The following is a 23,726-nucleotide window of genomic DNA, read 5'->3' as shown; positions in this document are numbered from 1 at the left end:
CAGGACTCCTGCAGGCTCAGACGCCTCCTGGTGGAGAGTCAGACTGCTGCATCAAGTGTTCAGACATGAAAGAACCCAGGAGGCGAGCGGTAAAGTTCAGAAACAGCTTTAATGTCTGTGTGGGGATCTGTTCAGTGACATCAGAAGTTTCCGTCTGCGTTTTTGTCCCTGTAACGTGATGAGGTCTGACAGCTGTGTGTGTGTGGGCGGAGCACACGTGCATGTACACCATACAATAAATAAACATGTTATATACAAATACAGTCGTAACATATTCACACTTCACTTTGATGTGAGTAGATTTCATCTCAAAGATCAGACTGTGGTCACGTCCCATCAGGCTTCACTCAGTAACCCACGACGACGCCAAACTTTCATTTAGCAGTTCATGTTGGGCAGAAAGCTGCAGCTTTCTAAAAGCTGGCCAATCAAAGAAAGCTAAAACAGGAGGATTATTCTGAACTGTGAATCATGCAAAGCTGCTCAGTCTGAGAATAAAGAGGCGGAGCCAAGCAGCACAGATCTCCACCTGAAAACTTCTGGAAGCCTCAGTCAGAACTCCATCTGATTTTCATCCACATTTAAATTCTGGACTTTTGTCTTGTGTCGCTCGGCGTGGCCAAGTGTGGGCTGATGATGTCAGTCGGATTCTTTTAAAGGTCAATCTACTCACAGTTAGCACGATTTTATTTTCCAAGTGATTATAAGAAAAGAGTTGATAAATTATTGATTTATAAAATAAAGCTTCAGTTTCAATTGACCTTTTCAAAATAAAAGCCTCCACATGCCCCTGGGACAAGCCCCTCTGAGCTGACTGCAGAGGTGCACCCTGGGTAATGCAGGTGGGGTTTAAACTGTCCATTCAGTCGTCCTGTGACAACATGGATGATGTCATAGTTCAGGTGCTCGCTGGGAGCTGAACCTGAGGCAGGTGGAGCTGTGTCCCGGCCCCCTCCGGTCAGTCTAAATGACTTCTGTGTTGAGTTTCTTCTTTTCTGGTTCTGCTGCGCTCAGAAACCTGATTTGTCCCTCCTCCTCATCCGGCCATGCTCGCTGGTGGCTTTTCTGTCCTCTCTGTGAAGACGATGATGTCACAGAGGACCAGCAGGAGGTGTGTCCACAGTTCCTGCAGTGACCCTGCAGAACAAGGGCGGTGGTCAGCACCACCATGGTGAGCGTCACCCCTGCCAGCACCAGCACGATGATGAGCTGCACGTCTGACAGGCCGGCGCCACTGCGCTCACTCACAGTCACTTTCAGCAGTCTGTCACCGTGACGGCTGCTGTTCCTACCGTCGCCGCTGCTAGTTGTGATTCTCTGGCTCCTCCCTCTACGTCCTCCTCCCTCCCACCCAACCGTTGTCCAGCCGGGTTTGCCGGCGTCGCTGCTAGTTGGCGTCTCACAGATGTCTCCAGTGAAGCCAGGCCGGCAGACGCAGTGGAAGCCGCCAGCGCGGTCGAGGCAGCGGCCCCCGTTCAGGCACGGCTGACTGGCGCAGTCGTCCAGGTTGACGGTGCAGAAGCGCCCGCTGAATCCCACAGGGCAAACGCACAAGAAGCGGTTGAACCCATCAACACAGGTGGCGCCATTGGCACATGGCTTCATCAGACAGTCATCAACGTCAGTCTCACAGCGTGGCCCCGTGAAGCCGGCCAGGCAGCGACACGTCAGCTCTGGTGCGAAACCGTCAGCATCCTCACAGAGACCGCCATTTTTACACGGAGACCTGCAGGTAGAGAAGAGGAAGATAAGAAAACCAGCAGACTGCAGCAAACATCAATGCCTGGTTCATAAACAGGAAGTACCAGAACCTGCAGTTCATCTACCGTCCAGCAGAGGCAGCAGTGAGTCAGACTCCCACGTTAAAACTTTACAGCAGAAATTAACGTGTTTACAGCCTGATACACAAACTGTTCTGGGCTCTGTAGATAACATCCCCTCCATAACACCTGTATTAAACTTTTGTTACAGAATAAAGAGAGGAGGAAGTAGATGAGAGCAGAAGAAGAGTGTCAGGATATGCAGATGACACAGTTTTATATATGGGAGAAGACTCTGACAGTTTATCTGGATTTCATGTCAGCGGTCAGAGACAAATGTAACACCCACATTGTTTTGAGGCTTAAAGTTTGGATCATTAGGGGTGTGGCCTAGTTGATAGACAGGTGGACGGTGACACAGGCAGCTGTCCCTAAACTGGACCTCATGACGTGTTTGTGCTGTTGGAGCACTTTTAATGACATCATCAGGCCAATCATATGGCTGCTGTGAGGTTAGTGTACTAACAGAGCATCCAGAAGGCGGAGCTCCAATTTCAAGATTTTATTTGGATGGAGCACTGATTAGCAGAAATCTGTGTCCATGTGATGCTCCGCCCTCTCATCCAAAGTGCTAACTGAAACGCTCAAATCAATGATGTCACAGTGGCCACGCCCATCTGTTCTACAGTTTACGGTCTGCAGGTCGACAACAGTGTGTGCGCCTGAAGCTACTTCCCTCACAGACGTGCTCTTCTCCTTTACTGTAGTAAAATCTGTCAAATGTACTGAAGTCGTTTATTTTTACTGCTGCTGAAAAGTCATGTGACAATTACTAAGCTCATTAATCAGCATAATTATTCTGCTAATTATTAAAAATAAATTCAGCTGAAAACATTCCAGGAAAAACAGGAAACACTTTGTTGTTTGATCGGTAACGTCTGAGTGTGTTAGTGTGTGTCCTCTGAACCATAAGAGGAGCTCACACCTCCTCTGGTGACACGGGCCGGTCCTCTGCTGGCAGCTGTTGCCGTGGAAACCTTGAGGGCACAGACAGGTGAAGTCGCCGCTGTCCTGAATCACACAGGTGGCTCCGTTCTGACACGGCTGCTGCTGCGAGCACACGTTCAGGTCTGACAGACAGCAGGAGACAGGTGAGCTCAGACGCACTGACGGAAAGATGGCAAAAGAAAGATGGCAGACGTTAATGCACAGGTGACCTCTGACCTTTGTCGCAGAAGCGCCCTCCCCAGCCTGGCTCACAGGTGCACTGCCAGGGCTGCTCGCAGGAACCGTGCACGCAGCCGGGCATCGGCATGCAGCGGTCGCACAGTTCGCCGTCCCAGCCAGGGTCACACCTGGAAATGGGAAGGAAGCAAGGAGACATTAGGTGGAAAGTTAGTAAAATAGATCTGTGACAGAAACACAGATCAGGTGAGTTACACCTGTGTAAAGTCCTCCTGAACAAGCCACGAGCTGACAGGCAGCCGGGACATTGATCGGGCAGTGATGGATGATTGATTGATCGATCAATTGATTGATGGAGTGTCACCTGCAGACTCTGAACTCGTCACAATGGCTGTTGGCGATGCTGCAGCTGCAGTCAGTTTCTGCAGGTGAAAAACAGGTTCAGAATCAGAATCAGAATACTTTATTGATCCCTGGGGGAAATTATTTTTTGTTACAGTGCTCCATTTTAAACCAACATTAAGACAAGACAGACAATACACTAACTAAGAATAGTACAATATATACATATATATACATACATACATACATAAGTCACTTATAAATAAATATTTGGAAAAGAAACATGTGTAGCTGTAGCAGCAAACAGTGTGTTAAGTGGATGCGTTGTACAGGTTACATCAGTCACACCTGCACAGACGTTTAACATAGAGCATCAGAGCTCTTCGTTTGTGATGATGATGTCACTGTGCCCCTTTAATCAGATACAAACAGACAGAAGCAGCAAACTGACGTTCATTACCTGAAACAAAGAAAATTATAAAACTATAAAAGCAGCTGAAAGAGCCAGAAACCTGGCCTGATTGGCTGACCAAACACAGCCAATCAGCAGAGAGACTGAGGGGATGCAATCATGTGTTGAGGTGTGGCAGGTAGAGTCAGGTGGAGTCCCTGACCTCTGCTTTAATTTGTCAGTGTTCATTGTTGTTAATTATTTCTCTGTTTTTCTCTGACTGTGCCCCCATCCCCCTCATCATCCTCATCATCCTCATCCCGTTATCATCTTCTTCTTCGTCTTCATTATCTTTACCCTCAAAGTGTTTTTTATCTAGACGCCATTTTGGGACTGCCACGCAGCCACGGAGCTGCCGGGAATACTGAGCGCGCCTCTCATAACTGTAGCAGCAGCTGGGAGTTATGTGAGACGGGTCGGACAGCAGTGCGGGGGCTCCGGCTGACAGCTGGGAGAGCCCGGATTAGTAGGAACAATGAGCCGCCGAGCGCTTCGGAGCGTGCTCAGTGAGGATCCAGCTGTGACAGAGGTTTGTGTGTGTGTGCTGATTGAAGCTTCCTTTCTCACTGGTCTTCTGCTGTCTGATTGGTCAGGGGCACACCTGTGGCTCTCGTTAGCCATCCAATCAGAGTCCCTGATGGAGGCTGTAGTGGTGGAGGCGGTGCGAAAGGTCATGAGGTCACGCTGCCTTTAGGAGCCCGCTGTTTCCTCCGAGTGTCCAGTTTAATTTGAGCGCTCGAGTGTTGCCCTCGGCTGTCGCACCGTGCCGCTATCACGGAGTAAAGTAATCTCATTACTGCTGTATCTACTGATGTAATTAGAATACCATACCTCCGATCTCACGCCAACGTCTGTAAGTGTGAAGATCATTTTAACTCAGAGAGAAGAAACTGTGAGTGTGGAGCACGCCGTGTTTCCACGTTAGCATGAAACACGTGACGACAGCTAGCACGCGGCGTTGGGGTTGCAATATTTGATTTTGCTCGTGTGCATCGTGACAAATGAATGCACACGTTTGTAGCCTCTGATCAATGGCTGAGCCTTGAAGCAGCAGTCTACAGAGTGATTGGTGCACAGCAGGAGGAGGTGTGATTATGTGACCTACCTTGACCTGCGCAGGGTGGAGTGATGATACCGTGGAGGACGCAACAGCTCAGCGCCAGCGTGGCGGCTGCAGCTCTGAGCACCCACATATCGACTGGGGCGAAGACGACGGCCTGAAACAGAAAACGGAAAGCTGGTCACGTGACCTGCAGGGTCGTACACACAGCAAGGACTCGACAAGCTGCAGGTAAATGTGAGCGCGCTCAGTAACAGCACAGACACACGAGACATGACAACAGACACAAACCAAACACAAGGCTTTTATTTTTAAATCCACAAAGGAAGGACAGAGCATCAACAGACGCCGGAAGACCGACGGGTACGACTGACTGTGTGAGGTCAGGACGTCAGGGAGGCAGAGACAAGAGGGACAACCACGGAGCAGGACGCTACAGATACAGAGCGACTGGAAGCTCACCAAAGCGGACACACCATCTCCAATCCTACAAAATAAAAGTGTGAACCAAAAAACACAAAGAGGAAGGTGAACACGAGCCACAGAGCCCAGCGCCGCAGTCACACAGCGAGAGGAAGCTGACCCCAGATCAAACACGCATTGACTCCTGGGAGCTTTTCAAAAGCGTATCTGCGGCGCGGGAAGCTGAGACGCCGCTTATCAAACACAGCACTCTGTGATGATGCCACGGCGCATCTGAGAGAAGCTGTGAAGGAAAAGTTGGAGAGCATCAGGGATGAGGTGGCGAAGCTCAGACAGGAAGTGGAGTGATGCTTCCTGTTTGAGGTGATGTCACTGTACTTCCACATCTCGGGATTCCTGCTGGGATCTCTCAGAGCGTTTGTGTGATTTCTGTCGTTAAGCCTGGGTCAGGAGAGGAGATGTTTCCAGGAAGTGAAGCAGCATTTGATGTGACTGTCTCTTCTCTCCTCAGGAGGTTTTCAGGTGTAATGGCATCTACACAGGAAGTTCTCTCACTGCTGAGTCTGAAAGTCGTCAGCTGACGGTCAGAAACGAGGGAGGAGCTTATTGCTGAGGAGGTGTGGCAGTGCGGCGCTGCCTTGGGATACAGCAGCTGATGGAGAACTCGAGCAATGTTCAGCGGTTCCAAAACATCACGAGGCTTTCTCTTTCCTGCTGTTTGATTTGATTTGATATACCTTTATTAGTCCCACAAGGGGAAATTTCATAAGGCTGCCGACCTACTGCACGCAATGGCAGCGCCATCTTACCCTCCGACCATAGATACATTACACAAAACATCACATGGGGAAGACAGGTCAGAGAGGTATAACAATGGAAAATGCACCATATGAGGAAAGATAAGGAGAAAAAAATAACTCCCCCCAAACTGAGCTCCAACAGGGAGATCAGTTTGAGAACAGAAAAAACACCTCTGCACATGAAAAAACTCTTAATACACCAAAGAAAAACATGACAAGCAACAGGGGGGGTAAAGGTGAGAGACAGACGAATTAGACAGCACATCCGGGCCTGCAGCCTGTGCGCTGGTCTCCTTGATCTCCGTCAGCATCGGAAGGGAATAAGCGTCGAAGGCGTTTGGAAAGGGAGGGGGGATGAGTGTGTGCATATCAGTGTGTGTGTGTGTGTGTGTGTGTGTGTGTGTGTGTGTGTGTGTGTGTGTGTGTGTGTGTGTGTCCAGAGTTCAGCTGACACAGTGTCCTCCGCCCTGCTAGGCTAAGTAAACAGTCTTCCAGCCAACCCAGGTGGCCTTGCATGGAACAGGAAGAACAGACTAAACACAGTCGTTATCAGGGAGTTTTTGTTTAGTTCCTTCCAATGTAGACAATCCGAATGTTATAGTTTCTTTCCACTGTGTTCCTGTTAATGATAAACTACAAATTTACCCTAAATTACTAAAATATCTATATTGTAATGTGAGAATCGATTCTAGAACATAAATGACTTGTATCGGAGGAATCGATATTTCAGGATCGATCCGCACATCACTAGCCGAAGCTTTAGACTCCCTCCTTGTCCTCCTTCAGGTGCTCGTGGCTCGCTCTGAGCTGGCCTGTTGCTGTAGTGACGGCGCCTCAGGACGCTCTGCCCACGCGCTCGACTCGCAGGCGGGAAAGAGCACGGATCATTTTTCCTGAGATTACAGCGACGAGCTCAACCTCCGCACGGGCAGGAACCGACATGCCAGATCAGTGTGTCTGGCATACCACAGCGCGCGCGCACACACACACACACACACACACACACACACTTTATCCTGCCTGTTTGCTCCAGAAAGAGAAGAATGAGGGGAGTGTATGAGGAGAGATGGCAACAGGTGGCCAATTTAATGCTTCAGCACACACACACACACACACACACACACACAACAAGCTGACTCACTGCATCCAAGTGTTTCTGTGGAAATAAACCGGCGGTCTGTGTGAGCGGCATCGACAGGGGGCGGAGACAGGGCTGTGAGGTCCCGCCCTCCACCACGCCTGAGTGTAACCACACACACCTTCAGCTTTCATCGGTGTGTGTTTGTTTTGATGTGTTGTGGAAACTCGCCGTGTGTTTTTCTACGATCGTGTTTAATAACTGGAGGGAGTGGCTAAAAGAATGAACTCGCTGACTCACCTCGCTGCACTCAGGCTGACCACATGTCGGCCAGTGTGTGGCGAGATTATTTAGTTTCGTTTTTATTACAGCATTTTCACGTGAATTTCATTTTAATATCTTTATTTTCATTTTCCTGTTATTTTAATTTTATTTAAATAATTTTCTTATTTGTTTTATTAACATAATAAAATTATTATAGTTTTATTATGTTTTGGAATATTTTTTATTTGTATTTTTATTCCTTTTTTACTTTTTTATTTTGACTCAAAAAAAATAAATGAATTCATGGATTTTTAGACGTCATGTTTTCAAGATCAGCATTTGGTTTGTTGGCTCCTTGTATGATGTTAGCGTGTGTGTGGAATCCCGAGGCGTCTGCGTATTCTCCCTGGCGTCGTGATGCTGATACTGACGCTTCCTTCAGTCTGAAAGATCCTCCAGCCTCAAGGGCGAGCTTTCAGCGGAGCTCCGCCTCGTTCACTGTTTGATGTTCAACTTGTTTTTTCCATTATAACTTCCTCCATCCTTCAGAGGCGGCGAGGGTTTGTACAGCTGTAAACGATACCTGTGAGAGACTCTGTCCCTCAATGGTTTGCTTCAATTACAACTTTAAGACCTACGTCCATCTGTGATTACAACTTCTTCATCAAACCCGCAGACATAAGGCTGCAAAGATGGTGCAAAAGGACTCCACCCATTGCACAGCTGGGGGAATTTATGGGGTGTTTATGGGGGAGGACGAGGTGAAACATGAAGAAATGTTTCAGGAAATGAAACGATAAACGTGAGTGCGAGGCTGAGCGCACACCGCTGGCAGCCAGGAAGCAGATGAGGAGGAACATCTTAGAGCGTCTTTGATGTCGGCGACTCTGACTGGTCGAACGATCCGCTAACAGGAACACTGAGAACGGTGCCTTGCACTGCAGGTCGGCGCCGTTGCCCTGGCAACAGAGTCAGAGAATGGGGGATAGGAGGGGCAGCGGGTTTCCGTGGACGCAGGCAGGATGCGGATGCTGTCCCCACTGTGATGTTTCTGAGGGTATCATCAGTCTGACACGGCTTGCATCACCGTGTGTTCATGCATCATAATGCCTGCTGCTAGGGTCAAAGGTGAAACAGCCTCTGAGAGCTGCAACATTTCACTCCGCAGACTCTGCTGTGAAGCTGCATTTAACTGAATCTAGCAGGACAAGAGTTGACCAATCACAGAACATCTTCAGAAACAAACCACTCATCCAAACATCCATCCTTCCATCTAAACATCCATCCATCAAACATCCATCCATCCATCTAAACATCCATCCAAACATTCATCCATCCATCCATCTAAACATCCATCCATCCATCCATCTAAACATCCATCCATCATCATCCATCCATCCATCCTTCCATCCTTCCATCCTTCAATCCATCATCATCCACCCATCCACTCATCCATCCATCCATCCATCCATCCAAACATTCATCCTTCCATCCATCCATCCAAACATTCATCCATCCATCTAAACATCCATCCATCCATCCATCTAAACATCCATCCATCATCATCCATCCATCCATCCTTCCATCCTTCCATCCTTCAATCCATCATCATCCACCCATCCACTCATCCATCCATCCATCCATCCATCCATCCAAACATTCATCCTTCCATCCATCCATCCAAACATTCATCCATCCATCTAAACATCCATCCATCCAAACATCCATCCATCTAAACATCCATCCATCCAAACATTCATCCATCCATCTAAAAATCCATCCATCCATCCAAAGATCCATCCATCCATCTAAACATCCATCCATCCATCTAAACATCCATCCATCCATCTAAACATCCATCCATCATCATCCATCCATCCATCCTTCCATCCTTCAATCCATCCATCCATCCATCCTTCAATCCATCCATCCATCCATCCATCCATCCATCCAAACATTCATCCTTCCATCTAAACATCCATCCATCTAAACATCCATCCATCCAAACATTCATCCATCCATCTAAAAATCCATCCATCCATCCATCCATCTAAACATCCATCCATCCATCTAAACATCCATCCATCATCATCCACCCATCCACTCATCCATCCATCCATCCATCCAAACATTCATCCAAACATTCATCCTTCCATCCATCCATCCAAACATTCATCCATCCATCTAAACATCCATCCATCCATCCATCCAAACATTCATCCTTCCATCCATCCATCCAAACATTCATCCATCCATCCATCCATCCATCCACTCATCCATCCATCCATCCATCCATCCACTCATCCATCCATCCATCCATCCATCCAAACATTCATCCACTCATCCATCCATCCATCCATCCACTCATCCATCCATCCATTCATCCATCCACTCATCCATAATTCATCCATCCATCCATCCATCCATCATCATCCATCCAGCCATCCATCCAGCCATCCATCAATACATTCATCCATCCACCCATCTATAATTCATCCTTCAATCCATCATCATCCACCCATCCATTCATCCATCCACTCATCCATAATTCATCCTTCCATCTATCCATCCATCATCATCCACCCATCCATCCATCCATCCATCTATCCATCAATCCATCATCATCATCCATCCAGCCGTCCATCCATCAATACATTCATCCATCCACCCATCCATAATTCATCCTTCCATCTATCCATCCATCATCATCCACCCATCCATCCATCCATCCATCCATCCATCCATCCATCCAGCCAGCCATCCATCCATCAATACATTCATCCATCCACCCATCTATAATTCATCCTTCCATCCTTCAATCCGTCATCATCCACCCATCCATCCATCATCATCCATCCATCCATCCATTCATCCATCCACTCATCCATAATTCATCCATCCATCCATCCATCCATCATCATCCATCCATCCATCCATCCATCCTTCCATCCATCATCATCCACCCAGCCACTCATCCATCCATCCATCCATCCATCCATCCATCCATCCATCCATCCATCCATAATAGCTGTTTCCATTAATGTGACTGTATGCAGTGAGCTACTGAGCTACTTTGTTAACCAAAGTGTCAGATGTGAAAACATCAGTGCGTTTCTGTAGAGTTTTACAGATAGTTAGGACTGGGGTCAAAGTTCACATGAGCAGGAGTTCTCCCTGTCCAGTTCCAGTTCTGTGTTTAACTGTGAGTTAACCTGCATCAGCTCATTTTAGGCTAACCTAAGCTCTATTTAGACTGTTTTAGAGGCGCTCAGTAACAGCCTAATGAGTTTGACAGAATGATAACGCTGAAAACAAAGCATCACTTTCACTGGTTTACAGAAACATTCAGATTCACAGTCTGGTGTGAAATCAGAGCTTGAAACAAAGAACAAAGAAACTCATCCTCACATTCAGTCACACAGGAGGTGAAACGGTAAAACCTTCAAGAACTTCAAGAACACAGCACCGACTGATGGAACTATAACGTATAATGACTGCCAACCATCTGTGCAACGCCAGCTGTTCCTGATGAAGGTGAATATTTCTTTCCTCTTAAGCAGAGAGCTGAAGGACCATTAAACCTCACTGTAAAACTGCCCTGAATCACAGCATTTAATTCAGCTGCTGCAGCTCCTGATCCACCTGATGGTTCCACATGTCAGGAAGAGCCACACACCACACCTGCCTAATCTGGCCCGGACACTTGCTGCAGCTGGGTCTAGAGATGGCTTTATAAGTAACGCTACTTACTACAGCCAGCTTGAAGGCCTGTGGTACATAGCTGATTATTAGATATAGGTTGATCATATTTAAGATTGAAGCATTAATTAATGGCAGGACCTCTTTGAGCAGTTTTGTAGGAATGGGGTCTAAAAGACACATTGATGGTTTGGAGGAAGTAATTATTGAAGTTAACTCAGAAAGACATCTACTGTGATAAAGTCCACTCCCCACTGCTCAGTATCAGGAAACACTGTTAAATGTTCAGTTTCTATGCCATATGTTAAAACAAGATCTAGAGTGTGATTAGAGTGGTGGGTGGGTTCTTTCACATTTTGACAGAAGCCAGTTAAGCCTGAACTCCCTTCATATGCACAGGTCTGAGGACACACCTGGGTGACTCGGGACTGGAACTGTGGCTGAGCTGCAGCAGCTGGACTCTGCAGGTGTGCGCCATATTTGACTGACAGACAGTATTCAAAAGACTGAATGCCTGAAACCTGATTTCTCTCCGATGACCAGCAGGGGGCGACTCCTGTGACCTGAGAGCAAATGTACGCCCTGCTCAGTGCACAGGCTCAGTCTCTGGTTGCAGGTTTGACTGAATGAAACATGAGCTTCCCAAAGGTCATCACTGAATGGACTCTTAGGCAGGTTAACATTTACTTCCTGTCATGTGACTCATATTCCTTTGGTGGATGTTTGTGGTAAACAGGACAGTTTGTACTCAGTCATCCCTGTAGGCTCATAGCTCAGGCTCTAAACACTCAGTTTATCAGTTTTTTCTGCTCTGGGATCTGTATGATGTCAGAGAGAGAGGATGGTAGTCCCACCCACTTGCTGGCAGCAAATCAGAAGAAAGCTAGTTAAGAAAAAGGGAGGATCCCATTGGTATAAGACAAAGAAGGCTCATTATGAGCTGTGAATCAAGCACAGCTGCTCTGAGTGAGAGAACAAAAATAAGGAGCTGGAAATGAACCGCACCGCGTCAAGCTTTACATTTTAGGAAATAAAACCCCAAATTACCAATTGTTCTGTAGAGGTCAGAGGTAGAGCTGACGCAGTAGTCCATTAAACCACCACAGAAGAAGTTTATTTGTTTGGTATTTAATTGTCAGTTTCTATCAATATCTCCTCAGCCCCAGTGATCCTTACAGTCACATGATCTTTACGTCATGTTTGTTCCTGACTCTGTTTCACTCTTTGAATTTACCAGTGGAAAACAAGGAGAAACCTTGTGGTTTTGTCACCTTCTCACACGCGACACCGACATCTTAAAAATAACTGCGAGCCAAAGAAAACATCCAGCAGCCCGCACCAATCAGAGATGTCAGGAAGTCTGTACCTGCTGCACGGCAAAGTTTAGAGAGCGCAGCCTGGAAACCAGAGCCAGAGTGTGATCTGCGATCTGATCTGCGATCTGAGCCTCAGGAACTCTGGACTCTGCAGCAGCAGCGCTCAGTGACAGCTCTGAGCTGTTAGGGTGCTTACCTCGAGCTGGCAGCTTCCTCCTCGCTGATCCGCTGTCACAAACCAACTTGATATTCAGCTGCCGTCCACCCCGTGTCTCCAACACACACTCGGACACGCACACACAAAAACACTGTGGGACACACACTGCGCCGTCGTTCAGAGTGTGTGTGTTTGAAGCTGCAGACGAACGACGGGGAGGCGCTGCTCCGGCCGTCCTCCCCTCCTCAGAAAACACTCCCCCTCTGCAGGGTACGACCCCGACACAGCCCCCTCTGTGTGTGTGTGGAGGAGGGGCTGTGTGCTGTTACATGTGATCAGAGCAGGTTTACTCACCTGGAGCAGGGCTCTCAGGTGTAATGGGTGCTGATTGGCCGATTACGCTCGGAGCTGAACATACTCCTTTGACCTTCAGCTTTTTTTCACACTGACTTTAAACAGGAAAACCCACAAAATCCACGAATATGATATTAATCATGTGACTACTTTTCCTGAAAATGTCCCAACAAACGGCCGGCTCACCTGACTGAGGAGGCGGGTCGAGTCTGTGGCATTGTCACAGCTCATCTCTTTTAGCTCCACCACAAATCACAGAAACGTTCATAAGGACTTATGAAAGGTTTCTATAATAAAGTCTGAGTGACGGATCAGGTGACAGCGCTCTGACCACCTGCGCAGTCTGCAGGTAAACATCTACAGCATGACGCTGGCTAGCCTCTGTGCTACGGGAACTTCCTGTGGCGAACCCAGCCGCCACGCAAGGCTTCACGGTACTAAAGGCAAACTTATTACTGAAGTCGCTGCTCTGGAGCAGCAGGTATGAATACACTCAGAGCAGAGACTCCCACAAACAGCTGGATGCAACGATGAGCCTGTAAGTCAGAGCGCTGCCTGCAGGGGGCAGCAGGATGCCCCTGTGTTTGTGTGGCAGAGATTAATGCACGATGTGTGTGTGGTTCACAGTTTGTGTAACTGGCGGCGGCAGAAAAACACTCTGCAGTGTTCCAAGCAAGTCTCCTCCCCCTCTCCTCCCCAAGTGTTTGTTCAGGCCTCCCTCCTCTATCTGATCCTCCTCTCGTCTGTTATGTCTCTGCGCCTCAGCTCCCAGCAGGGCGAGCGCTGTCTGCGTTTGTTACTGAATCAGATCCGCCTTCAGATCGGGCGCTGCCTCACGTCCCGGCAGGCTCGGACTCGCCCTGCCTGGAACGCCGTGGTGCTTTTAAATGTTTTAAAGAGACTCTGAGGGAGCCACAAGCTCTCAGAGGAGAAGCTTCACTTTGACCCTGAAGCTCTGAAACAGCTCCACTTTGCACAAATCAGACCTTTCTTTATTCAGCAGACTGAACAGCGCCCGAGGAGATTCCTCAGACTGTTCTACAGTTTGACCTTTGACCTTTGCTTTGACCTTTGCTTGGAACCTCCCAACAGTTCAAACTGGTTCTGGTGTCAGATCGGTTTGCTCAAACTGCTCAACACTGCAGATATCCACAAAACCAGATTATTACCAGGTGTCACAGTTTCATCTCTGAGCATGAACACCAATACCAGGCTCAACTTTTACCCAGAATGCACTTTGTCAACTTTCCAAGTGAAAATGGGGAAAGAGATGAAAGTGGGCAGTGTGTGAGGGATCATCACCCTGAAGCTGAGAGAGCAGGAACCTGGTTCAGAGTCAGACCGAGGGCCGGGCGGTGGGACTAAAGCTGATCTGGGTTCAGCTTTGATGGCTCTGGTTTGGAGCAGAGCAGGTGTACGGGGCTGTGACACTTTCACAGATATTTTTATCCGACGATGGTTTGGTTCTGCTCAGGTGATGAACCAGGTGATGCTGGGGCGGACAGGGAACTCGGGCCATGCTCACGGGACAAAGTGTCGCCGCTGTGAGACGGTCCTCGGCCCTCTCAGAGAGCTCCTCTGGACCTGATCTTTAACAACCTGCAGGATCTGTGTGGCGGGAACATGACGCAGCTTCAATGGTGGAGGACGAGGCTATGACGCCCGCTCCCTCCATCCTCAGCAGCGTGTGTCTATCGATCAATAATCAATACCTGCTGGTTACTTGACTTCAGCTTAGCAGTAACTCGATCCTCCCGTGATGGCATCTGGATCTGAGCATGTACCGAGGTTTGCCCTGCGGTGGGTAGCGGGTTAATATAGGTAGCAGCGCTGTTGAGGGGTTGATGATGGTGTAACCTGCAGCCAGGGCAGCTGGGAGATTCCCGTGTTGGAGCACCGGAGTCACATCGAAGCTCTGTTTACCCTGGGGGGGTTCAGCCTTGACCCCTCCGTCACCGCAGCAGCTGAGGAAGCCTCGTGCACACATACCCACTCTCAGGGTGATTAATAACCAATGTGTGTGACCTCTGACCCCAACATGCAGCCGTTTCAGCCTGAGAGCAAACACCGACATGCTCGGGAGGTGTGAGGTTTCACTGAGAATCTCTGCGTCTCTGAAGGGCCACAGCAGTTTGTGTTTAACTCTGTGAGGCTGTTATCAGTGATGACCCCTGACCTCTGACCCCTGAGCTTGGAGAGAAGCAGTAAACAGTGTTTGATGTTTATCAGAATGACTTTTGTCTGACTGCTGAGACAAGAACAAGTTTAAACCTAAAGAAATCTTGTGAGTGGGTAACAATGCTCAGTGAGGATGACTCAGACCAGCAGGCCCAGTTCTGCTCTGGTTCTGGTTTTAGAGAAACTTCCTGAACCTGGGCGTGTCCGTGTCCTTCCTGTCCTGCTGTAATGGTGTCTGAGTCTAATCCCTGAATGTAGTCTAAAATAATCCCGGCTCCTCTTCATGCAGTCTTCCTCCTGCCGGCTAGTTCCTGAGGTCAGAGAGACACGAACAGCTGCCGGGACTCAAACCGCCGGCGTGTTCTCCATTCCTCTCATTCCTCCCATAGCCATTGGGAGGGGGGGGGGGGGGGGGAGCATTGTTGTGGAGCAGCTGGACATTGTCTTCTTCTTTGCGGGCAGCGAAGACTCGATGAGCTCAGCAGCTGCTGTGTGTCATCACTTTACACACACACACAGTTTTTTTTTCATATCCTTGTGGGGACATCTAATTGACACAATACCTTCCATAACCCCAACCCCAAGCCTAGACCTAACCGTGACCTAACTGTGACATTTTCAAAAATGCCTTCAAACTCGTGGGGACAGGTCCAAACATAGTACACACACACAGGTGGATGAAAGTTTAATGACCTGCAGGAGGAAGTGGGACACTGCAGAGGGGACAGCATGACAGTGAAGCGACATGTCACATGTCCTGCTGCCACACTGCAGGGAAGCGTGTGCCCTCAGTCCTGTCTGCAGGTGCCGACAGATGGATAAAGACACCAAAACTGTAACCGCCTGCTTCACGCCGTCCAAACTGATCTGCAGAATACCGGTAATCATCACAGAAGAAGAACAATCAAACATCTGCAAATAATAAACAAGGCATCCCAGCCTCTCCTCAGTCACTGTGTCCTCTGTCAGGGGCTCGTTAGCATCACTGATTTCCAAACAGCTGAGTCTGAGCCCCGCCCCCTCTGTCTCACCTGTGTCAGCCTGCTCTCCCAGGTTCTGCAGTTTGGGGGCTGAGCTCAGAGATCAGCCCACCTCACCCCTACTTGCACTCCGTATATAGATGTGAAGAAATAAAATGCAGTTTGTCCCTTGATTTTTTGTTTTAACTTGTGTTAAAATAAGTTCTTTAAAAAGCCAAAAATGATTTAATATGAAGACAACATGAGCCGAGAGTACAAACATGCTGAGGCTGTTAGTTCAGTCAGAGAGTCACAAAAGTCACAAACGCATGTCTGCACGAACACAATGACAGCAGAAGTGCTGCCCTGTGTCTGCGCAGACAGAGCTGTGTTTATTTGGTCGTTCAATCAAAGGCTTCAGTTAGTTACAATCTGCGTTCACGTTTGTAGTTTTGTTTTGTTTGACAATATTTGATATTTAAAAAACAAACATTTTCAAAATTATTGGTGGGTGGTTTCTTGTTTATTTTTTGTACTACTTGAACACTTGGCTGTCCAATGAGACGACAGTGCCAGCAACGGCTCATTTCAGTTTGACACCCCTGATGAACTTACCTGAATGAACTCTGTTCTGTGGGCGTGACATCAGGTGAAAGGCAGACAATTCAGGTAGGAAGGTCCAGAAACACCTGGAAGGTAGAGAGGAACAGGTAGACAAACGGCACATGTGCACGGGGTTTACTGGGTCAGCTGTGAGCGGCTGATTACAGCTACAGACTCACACACCAACACAGACTCTGATCAGGACACACATGTGGATGCGCAGAACTTTGTGTCATCAGAAACTGAATTTGAATAATTTAAATTCGAATATGAATTGCTCAGATTGAATCTGAATTGTAACTTAATAAATGCTTTTTAAAACTGAATTTGAATTAGCCTGATTTGAAATTCAATGTATTATAATAAACTTTATTTATAAAGCACACTTAAAAACCAAGGGTATGCCATGGTGCTTAACAAGTAAGATAGAGTATAGGAGGAGGATAATAGAAATAGGACCAAAGCAAGTACTAAGTATGCAAGCAGATAACTGTCACTGATACATAGGAAAGCAACAGGTATAGAGCAAACAAGAATTTAAATGAGCATAAAAGTGCATGATATAAAATCATAAAAGAAATATTAACTAGAGGGAAAGGCAAGATTGAATAAGTGGGTTTTTAATCGTGATTTGAACAGTGCAATGGAATCAGATGCGCGGAGGTCGAGAGGAAGGTTATTCCACAGTACCGGGGCAGCCAGAGCAAACGCACGGTCACCCCGGGACTTCAGCCGAGATCTGGGTCGGGTCAGAAGTAGTTGAGTGGCAGATCTGAGTGTTCTAGCAGGAGTATGTGGTTTGAGAAGCTAGAAAAGCTAGCAAAGGAACCCAGGGCAGCACAGAGTTGGGCACGAGGGATTTTACTGTTGAAAACCACAGTCTCAGTCTTCTTATCATTTAAAACGAGGGAATTACTCAGGAACCATTCTTTGACCTCCCGCATGCATTCTTGAAAGTAGTGCAGGGACACAGCAAGGTCGTCAGTAAGGTCAAAATAGATCTGTATGTCATCGGCATAACAGTGGAAGGCAATATTGTATTTTTCAAAGATTGCTCCTAGAGGGAGCAAATACAATGAGAAGAGAATAGGGCCTAAAACTGATCCTTGAGGTACACCACAACAGACCGGAGCGGAGGAAGAGGAGAAGGTGCCTAAGTGAACTGATAAGGATCTATCAGCGAGGTATGATTTAAACCTCGTATTGGTTTGAAAATGATCGGAACTAAATTGAAATTGAATTTTATACTTTGAAAATGAATTCATTTGTTTTGAAACTGTATTTTAACCTTTAAAAATGAAGCTCTCAAATAATTTCAGTTTCAGTCCTACAATTCAGTTTTTTGGGACTTACATCCGGTTCTGATTCCAGAGTAATCAAGCGCAGATTAATAGAACTCCGTTTTAGAGGACTGAAAGTGTCACTGACGGGAATCTATAGCATCTTGAGCTGAATTAAGACCTCAGAAGTCATTCGTCATGTCGAATGACCAGCGGATAAACTCTCAGGTTGGTAATAAATGTATTACATGTATAAGAACAAGAAAGAAGAAGAAGAAAGAAAGAAGACCGCTGTCCTGCAACTTTTCCATGTGTTCCTGTTGCAACACATCCATCCATCCATCTATTTGCTTCCGCTTATCCTATCCGGTTGTTCAGTGATGACGCGACGAATCCTACTTCCGGGTCTAAAGTAGTCTGCGTTTAATATGGCTTTTGTGTTGTTAACATGTTTAATGTTTTGTATTTTCTTCTACTTGATCTCAAAAAGCTCCTAAAACAGTCAGTGATCACTGTTGACCTCCCTCGGCTTTTATTACCACTAATCATTTATTTAAGCTCAGTTTTTAAAACCTTAGGATGTAGCTACAGCCCAGCCCATGCAGCAGTATATGAATGACTAACCTCGTATTGTGGATGGATTATCTCAGTTGTTCTCCTGGCTGAAGTTTGGTCCTTTTACAGCATCCTGCCATGCGATTACATTTGTTCCTGACCACTGAGAACACTCACGTTAACTTTTATCCAGTGGAAAAAAAGTTAGCTTGTTTATATTATGCTAACATAGCTATGTCGCTAGCGGTCACGTAGCACATCATTATATACCAGCTAGCCCAACTTCAGTAACCCTACAAACGTCACTGCTGTTTAGTTTTCTGTCTTCATTTATGCTGGAAGTGATAGCAGAGCTGTACGTTTTAATTTGTTTCCAAAACCCCGCAGTCAGGACATGCTATATTGTATTTAGATAGAAACTAGCGAGCTAACTCCCTGCTAACTTCTAACTCCGTTAAATGTCATAAATTCCGTTTTCATGGATGCCTGGATGTTAAACTCAATTGTTACACCTGGTAGAGCAGAACGCTGATCATTTTATTAGAGATGAAAGACTTTAGACAGTTTTTCAACTCTCAGTAATGCCATAGTGATCGTTTGATATATGGACCTGCAGCGGAGTTTAGACCCAGACACGGCTAGTGACGTCAGACTGAACAACCGGATTCAGGGTCACGGGGGGCGCTGGAGCCTATCCCAGCTGTCATAGGGCAAGAGGCAGGGTACACCCTGGACAGGTCGCCAGTCTGTCGCAGGGCCAACACACAGGGACAGACAACCATTCGCACTCACATTCACTCGCACATTCACACCTAGTGGCAATTTGGATTTGTTGCAACACATCTGAATATGATTAGTAGGTCATTGGCAAGACTATCCGGTCTTTAAGTGATGACATGATGAATTCTGCTTCCAGGCCCAAAGTACTCTGCGTTTATTAAGGCTGTTGTGTTTTTAACGTGTTTTAATGTTTTGTATTTTGTTCTGTTTAATCTCAACAAGCCCCTAAAAACAGTCAGTGATCACTGTTGGCCTGTTTTTATCACCACTGTTCATTTTAAAGCTCAGTTTTAAACCCTTAGGATGTAACTACAGCCCAGCCCAGCAGCAGTATATTAATGACTAACCTCGTATTGTGGATGGATTATGTCAGTTGTTCTCCTGGCTGAAGTTTGGTCCGTTTACAGCATCCTGCCATGCGATTACATTTGTCTCTAACCATCGGGAACCCTCACGTTAACTTTTATCCAGTGGAAAGAAGTTAGTGTTCATCCTCCAGCTTTACTGTTTATGCTAACATAGCTGTGTCGCTAGCGGTCACGTAGCACATCATTATATAGCAGCTAGCCCAACTTCAGTAACCCTACAAACGTCAGTGCTGTTTAGTTTTCTGTCTTCATTTATGTTGGAAGTGATAGCAGAGCTGTACGTTTGAATCATTTCAGAAATCTCTCAGTCAGAACATGGTGTATTATATTTAGATAGAAGCTAGCGAGGTAACTCCCTGCTAACTTCTAACTCCGTTAAATGTCATAAATTCAGTTTTCATGGATGCCTGGATGTTAAACTTAATTGTTACACCTGGTAGAGCAGAACGCGGATCGTTTTATTACAGATGAAACTCTCAGTAATGCTGCAGTGATCATTTGACTTTGGGACCTGCAGCGGAGTTTGGGCCCAGACATGGCTATTGACGTCAGATTTAAAGACCAGATAGAACTTGACTGCATGCTGAGGTGGGAGTGGACCAGAAAGTAAGGAAATCCAAAGTGCCATTAAAACCAGGAGAGGTTTCTTATATATTTTAGAAGAAGGTATTATTAAAAAGAATTCAAAATAAATTATCTCAATGCCATATTTTATTTAGGAACCCTAGAGAGCACTTTGCAAAATAACACATTCTTATCATTTCACCCTCTGATGGGACAAGCTACGACTGTCAGGGAAGGTGATGTAGGTACAGAGCATGTGAGAGTGGTCAAGTAAATGTCACTTGTCTAGATGAAGGCACAAGAGGGATCAATGGCAAGGCGTAGAGATTCATTATCTTCAGTCTTCAGTGGACACTCCATTTCTGGCACAAAACACCTGTAAAAGCTGGTCGATTTATGAGGTGCCTTGGTGACCCGACAATTTCAGCCTGTCAAACATAATAATGGAGCAGTATGTTAAAAAAAAATCCAGCTCAAGATGCTGTAGATTCCCGTCAGTGACACTTTCGGTCCGCTTGTAAAACGCAGTTCTATTAATCTGTGCTCGATTACTCTGGAACCAGAACCGATGCAAGTCCCAAAAAACTGAATTGTAGAACTGAAACTGAAATTATTTGAGAGCTACATTTTTTTTTTGTGATTAATATTTTATTGTACTTTTAGAACACTACAGTCCACCGCAGAGACAGATTACATCACATAAAAAAAACATCAGCATAGCAGCAGAAAAGTAGAGAATACCAAACCAAAATGAGGGGGGGCAAACAAAGCAAGAGACAAACAAAAACATGAAAAAAAACAACAACAAAAAACAAACAAACAAAAAAGAAACAAAAACAGCCAGCCTTTGACTATGTGGGTCTTACTGCATGCCACACTCTGACATCCCTGAAAGTGCTTCGTCAGAATTCCAATGTCTGTCCCACTCTAAGTTCTAGTCTGTTCGTTTTATTCTGGACAGATATGGATCCCACTTCAGATGGAAACTCTCCACTTTATTCAGGAGCCTGTATGAGAGTTGTTCTAGTGCAGCGAGTCTCCCTAGTTGAATATGCCATACAGAGACAGGTGGGGTGGAAGGGGCCTTCCACTGGGAGATAATGAGTTTACGCCCCAGCATCAATGCAGTCTGTACCCACTCAGCAGCCTTAGGCGGAGCATATTTAAGGAGTGATGGGTCCCCCAAAACAAATAGTCTTGGTGAAAAAGGAATATCCCATCGTATGGTTGATTTGATAAAGTCATGTATCTCAGTCCAAAAATTTGGGTTTTAGGACAGCTCCAAATCATATGGGTCAATGTGCCTACCCCAGTCTGACATCTCCAGCATTCAGGGGACTGTATGAGGTTCGCCCTATACAGTCTGTGTGGCGACAAAAGAGCTACATTTTTAAAGGATAAAATACAGTTTCAACACAAATGAATTCATTTTCAAAGTATAAAATTCAATTTCAATTTAGTTCCGATCATTTTCAAACCAATACATTGAATTTCAAATTAGGCTAATTCAGACCTTCCCAAAGTGTGGGGCCCGCCCCCAAGGGGGGCGCAGAGCCATTGCAGGGGGGGCGCGGTATGAAAAGGAGGGTGGGGGGGAAACAACGCTTGGATACTGCTAGCACCGGGCGGCAACAGAAACGCAAAGCAGGAGATGAAGCATCACTGAATATGTTTCCAAACCAACTTCATTCTAAGCCAAAGACTAGAAAATATGGTGAAGCAAATCTGCCCTTTGGTTTCACCTGCACAGGTGCCGAGGTAGGTCTCCCTGCAGGTTTTCCCTGTCGGGAGCAGCGCTGGGCTGTTCAAATCACGGACAAACAGGATCCCACATTCTTGATTTTTAGTTCAAACACTTGTTGTAATGACTAACTGCTCCTGACATGTTGGAGATGTTTGCTCTTTATACAGTAAAGTTACAGCGAGATACAAATAACATCAGGCTAATCCTGCCACGATTTGTTCCCCGGTTCAAATCACGGACAAACAGTTGTTTATGTTTTTAAACCCATTTTGCACAGAGAGGCATTTTTGAAAAATGTATTGATAGCAATGTTGAATATTATTACACATGAAAAAAACAACTACATGTAAAATAATCACACTGTGCCTTTGTAAATGGAGGGACAGTAACTGTGTGTAAAACCTAAAGACAGTCAGATTAACAGTATTTCGTCTCTATCTGCCATTCTGCAATTCATCTCATGTAAACAATAACGTGGCTCACAGCGTGACGTGAAAAAGGCACATACCTTTGACGTTGTGTGACGAACTCTGTATTCCTCGTCCACACTTAAACGCAAAAAAGGAGTTTTAAAAAAATCTCTGTTTTCGGTGATTCGAAACGCCGTTTACATGGATGAAACAGCTGCGTGTTCAAAAATACCCGTGTACACAGCAAAATCTCCAGTGTTAAATTAACACTGGAGAGTGTCTATATGGGTCCACACCTCTGAGTGTTAAATACACAGTGTTGGGAAGGTTACTTTTAAAATGTATTCCGTTACAGAATACAGATTACATGCCCCAAAATGTATTCCGTAACGTATTCCGTTACGTTACTCAATGACAGTAACGTATTCTGAATACTTTGGATTACTTAATATATTATCATGCTTTTTACAACTACGTGAATGTACTATTGCTGTGTGATTTATTACTATTACTGAAGGTCCGCGACTCCGAACTGTAGTAAAGGGACCTCTGACTAATACGGCGGGGTCCCTGTCGGCTCGTAGCCGAAAAATAGCTTTACTTTGTTGTGTGGGTCAACTTTTCTTGCGAGAGACAGAGAGAGGCGTTGAAAGGCTGCTCTAACGGAACTTATTGTTTTCGGAGGAAAACACGAACACGGTGTACAGTCGAGTCTTAATAGCTTACTTACAACTGGGCTCGTCAGGCACTCTTCTTGGCTGCAGTGGTTATTATTATATTTACATGCTTCCAGCTCCCGTTTCTCCTCGATGACAACTCGTACCTTTCCACTCCCCTTTTTCTCCCTCCTCGCGCTCACAGACACATAACGTGTATGGCAGTCCATTCTCCCTGCAGCACGGACTACACTGCCCATGATGCTACATTCTTTAGAGCTATGCTTGTAGCATTCTGCCTGTTAGCTTAGCACAACAACAACAACAACAAAAAGGCGCTCTCTCACCCAGGAAACACACAGTCGCAGAGAGAGAGAGAGAGAGCGCGTCGCCCTGTAACCATGGCAACCGTAACGCTGCCGCCTGGAACAACAGAACGTAGCTGTCAAACAAAACCCAAACAGTCCTGACCCGCGACAATATGAAATAGGAAAGTACCGCAGTGTAATCCATTTATTTCAACAAAGTAACTGTATTCTGAATACCACCTTTTTAAACGGTAACTGTAACGGAATACAGTTACTCATATTTTGTATTTTAAATACGTAACGGCGGTACATGTATTCCGTTACTCCCCAACACTGTAAATACAACACTGTTGAGTGTTAAATTAACACTTTTGACAGTGTTATATGTTTAAAAGTAACCTAGTCAGTTTTGAAGATTAACAAAGACTAACA

The 23,726-nt window shown here is 46.1% G+C and overlaps 1 protein-coding gene across 2 annotated transcripts; it reads right to left on the bottom strand.

Moving 5' to 3' along the window:
• Positions 1 to 97: 97 nt before the first annotated feature.
• Positions 98 to 23,333, bottom strand: dlk2 (delta-like 2 homolog (Drosophila)). 2 transcript variants are annotated; one of them, XM_085476833.1, is made up of 7 exons: positions 23,061 to 23,333; positions 16,642 to 16,715; positions 4,844 to 4,955; positions 3,310 to 3,367; positions 2,985 to 3,115; positions 2,746 to 2,890; positions 98 to 1,726 (listed from the first exon to the last, which is right to left on the bottom strand). In XM_085476833.1, exons 3-7 carry the CDS (start codon positions 4,929 to 4,931, stop codon positions 964 to 966), a joined length of 1,185 nt encoding a protein of 394 aa, XP_085332959.1. In that variant the 5' UTR covers positions 4,932 to 4,955; positions 16,642 to 16,715; positions 23,061 to 23,333; the 3' UTR covers positions 98 to 963. The 2 variants fall into 2 exon arrangements, with proteins under 2 accessions (XP_085332959.1, XP_085332957.1); XM_085476831.1 differs by lacking the exons at positions 16,642 to 16,715; positions 23,061 to 23,333 and adding an exon at positions 12,575 to 12,759.
• Between the last annotated feature and the right edge of the window lie 393 nt (positions 23,334 to 23,726).

Source organism: Copadichromis virginalis, linkage group LG13, assembly GCF_057382275.1.
Source record: "Copadichromis virginalis isolate Kocher_CV1m ecotype Utaka linkage group LG13, C_Virginalis_male_GT1.1, whole genome shotgun sequence".
In the NCBI taxonomy this organism is placed as follows: Eukaryota; Metazoa; Chordata; class Actinopteri; order Cichliformes; family Cichlidae; genus Copadichromis; species Copadichromis virginalis.
Note: the sequence above shows the minus strand (reverse complement) of the source record. Positions and strands in the feature narration are given on the sequence as shown.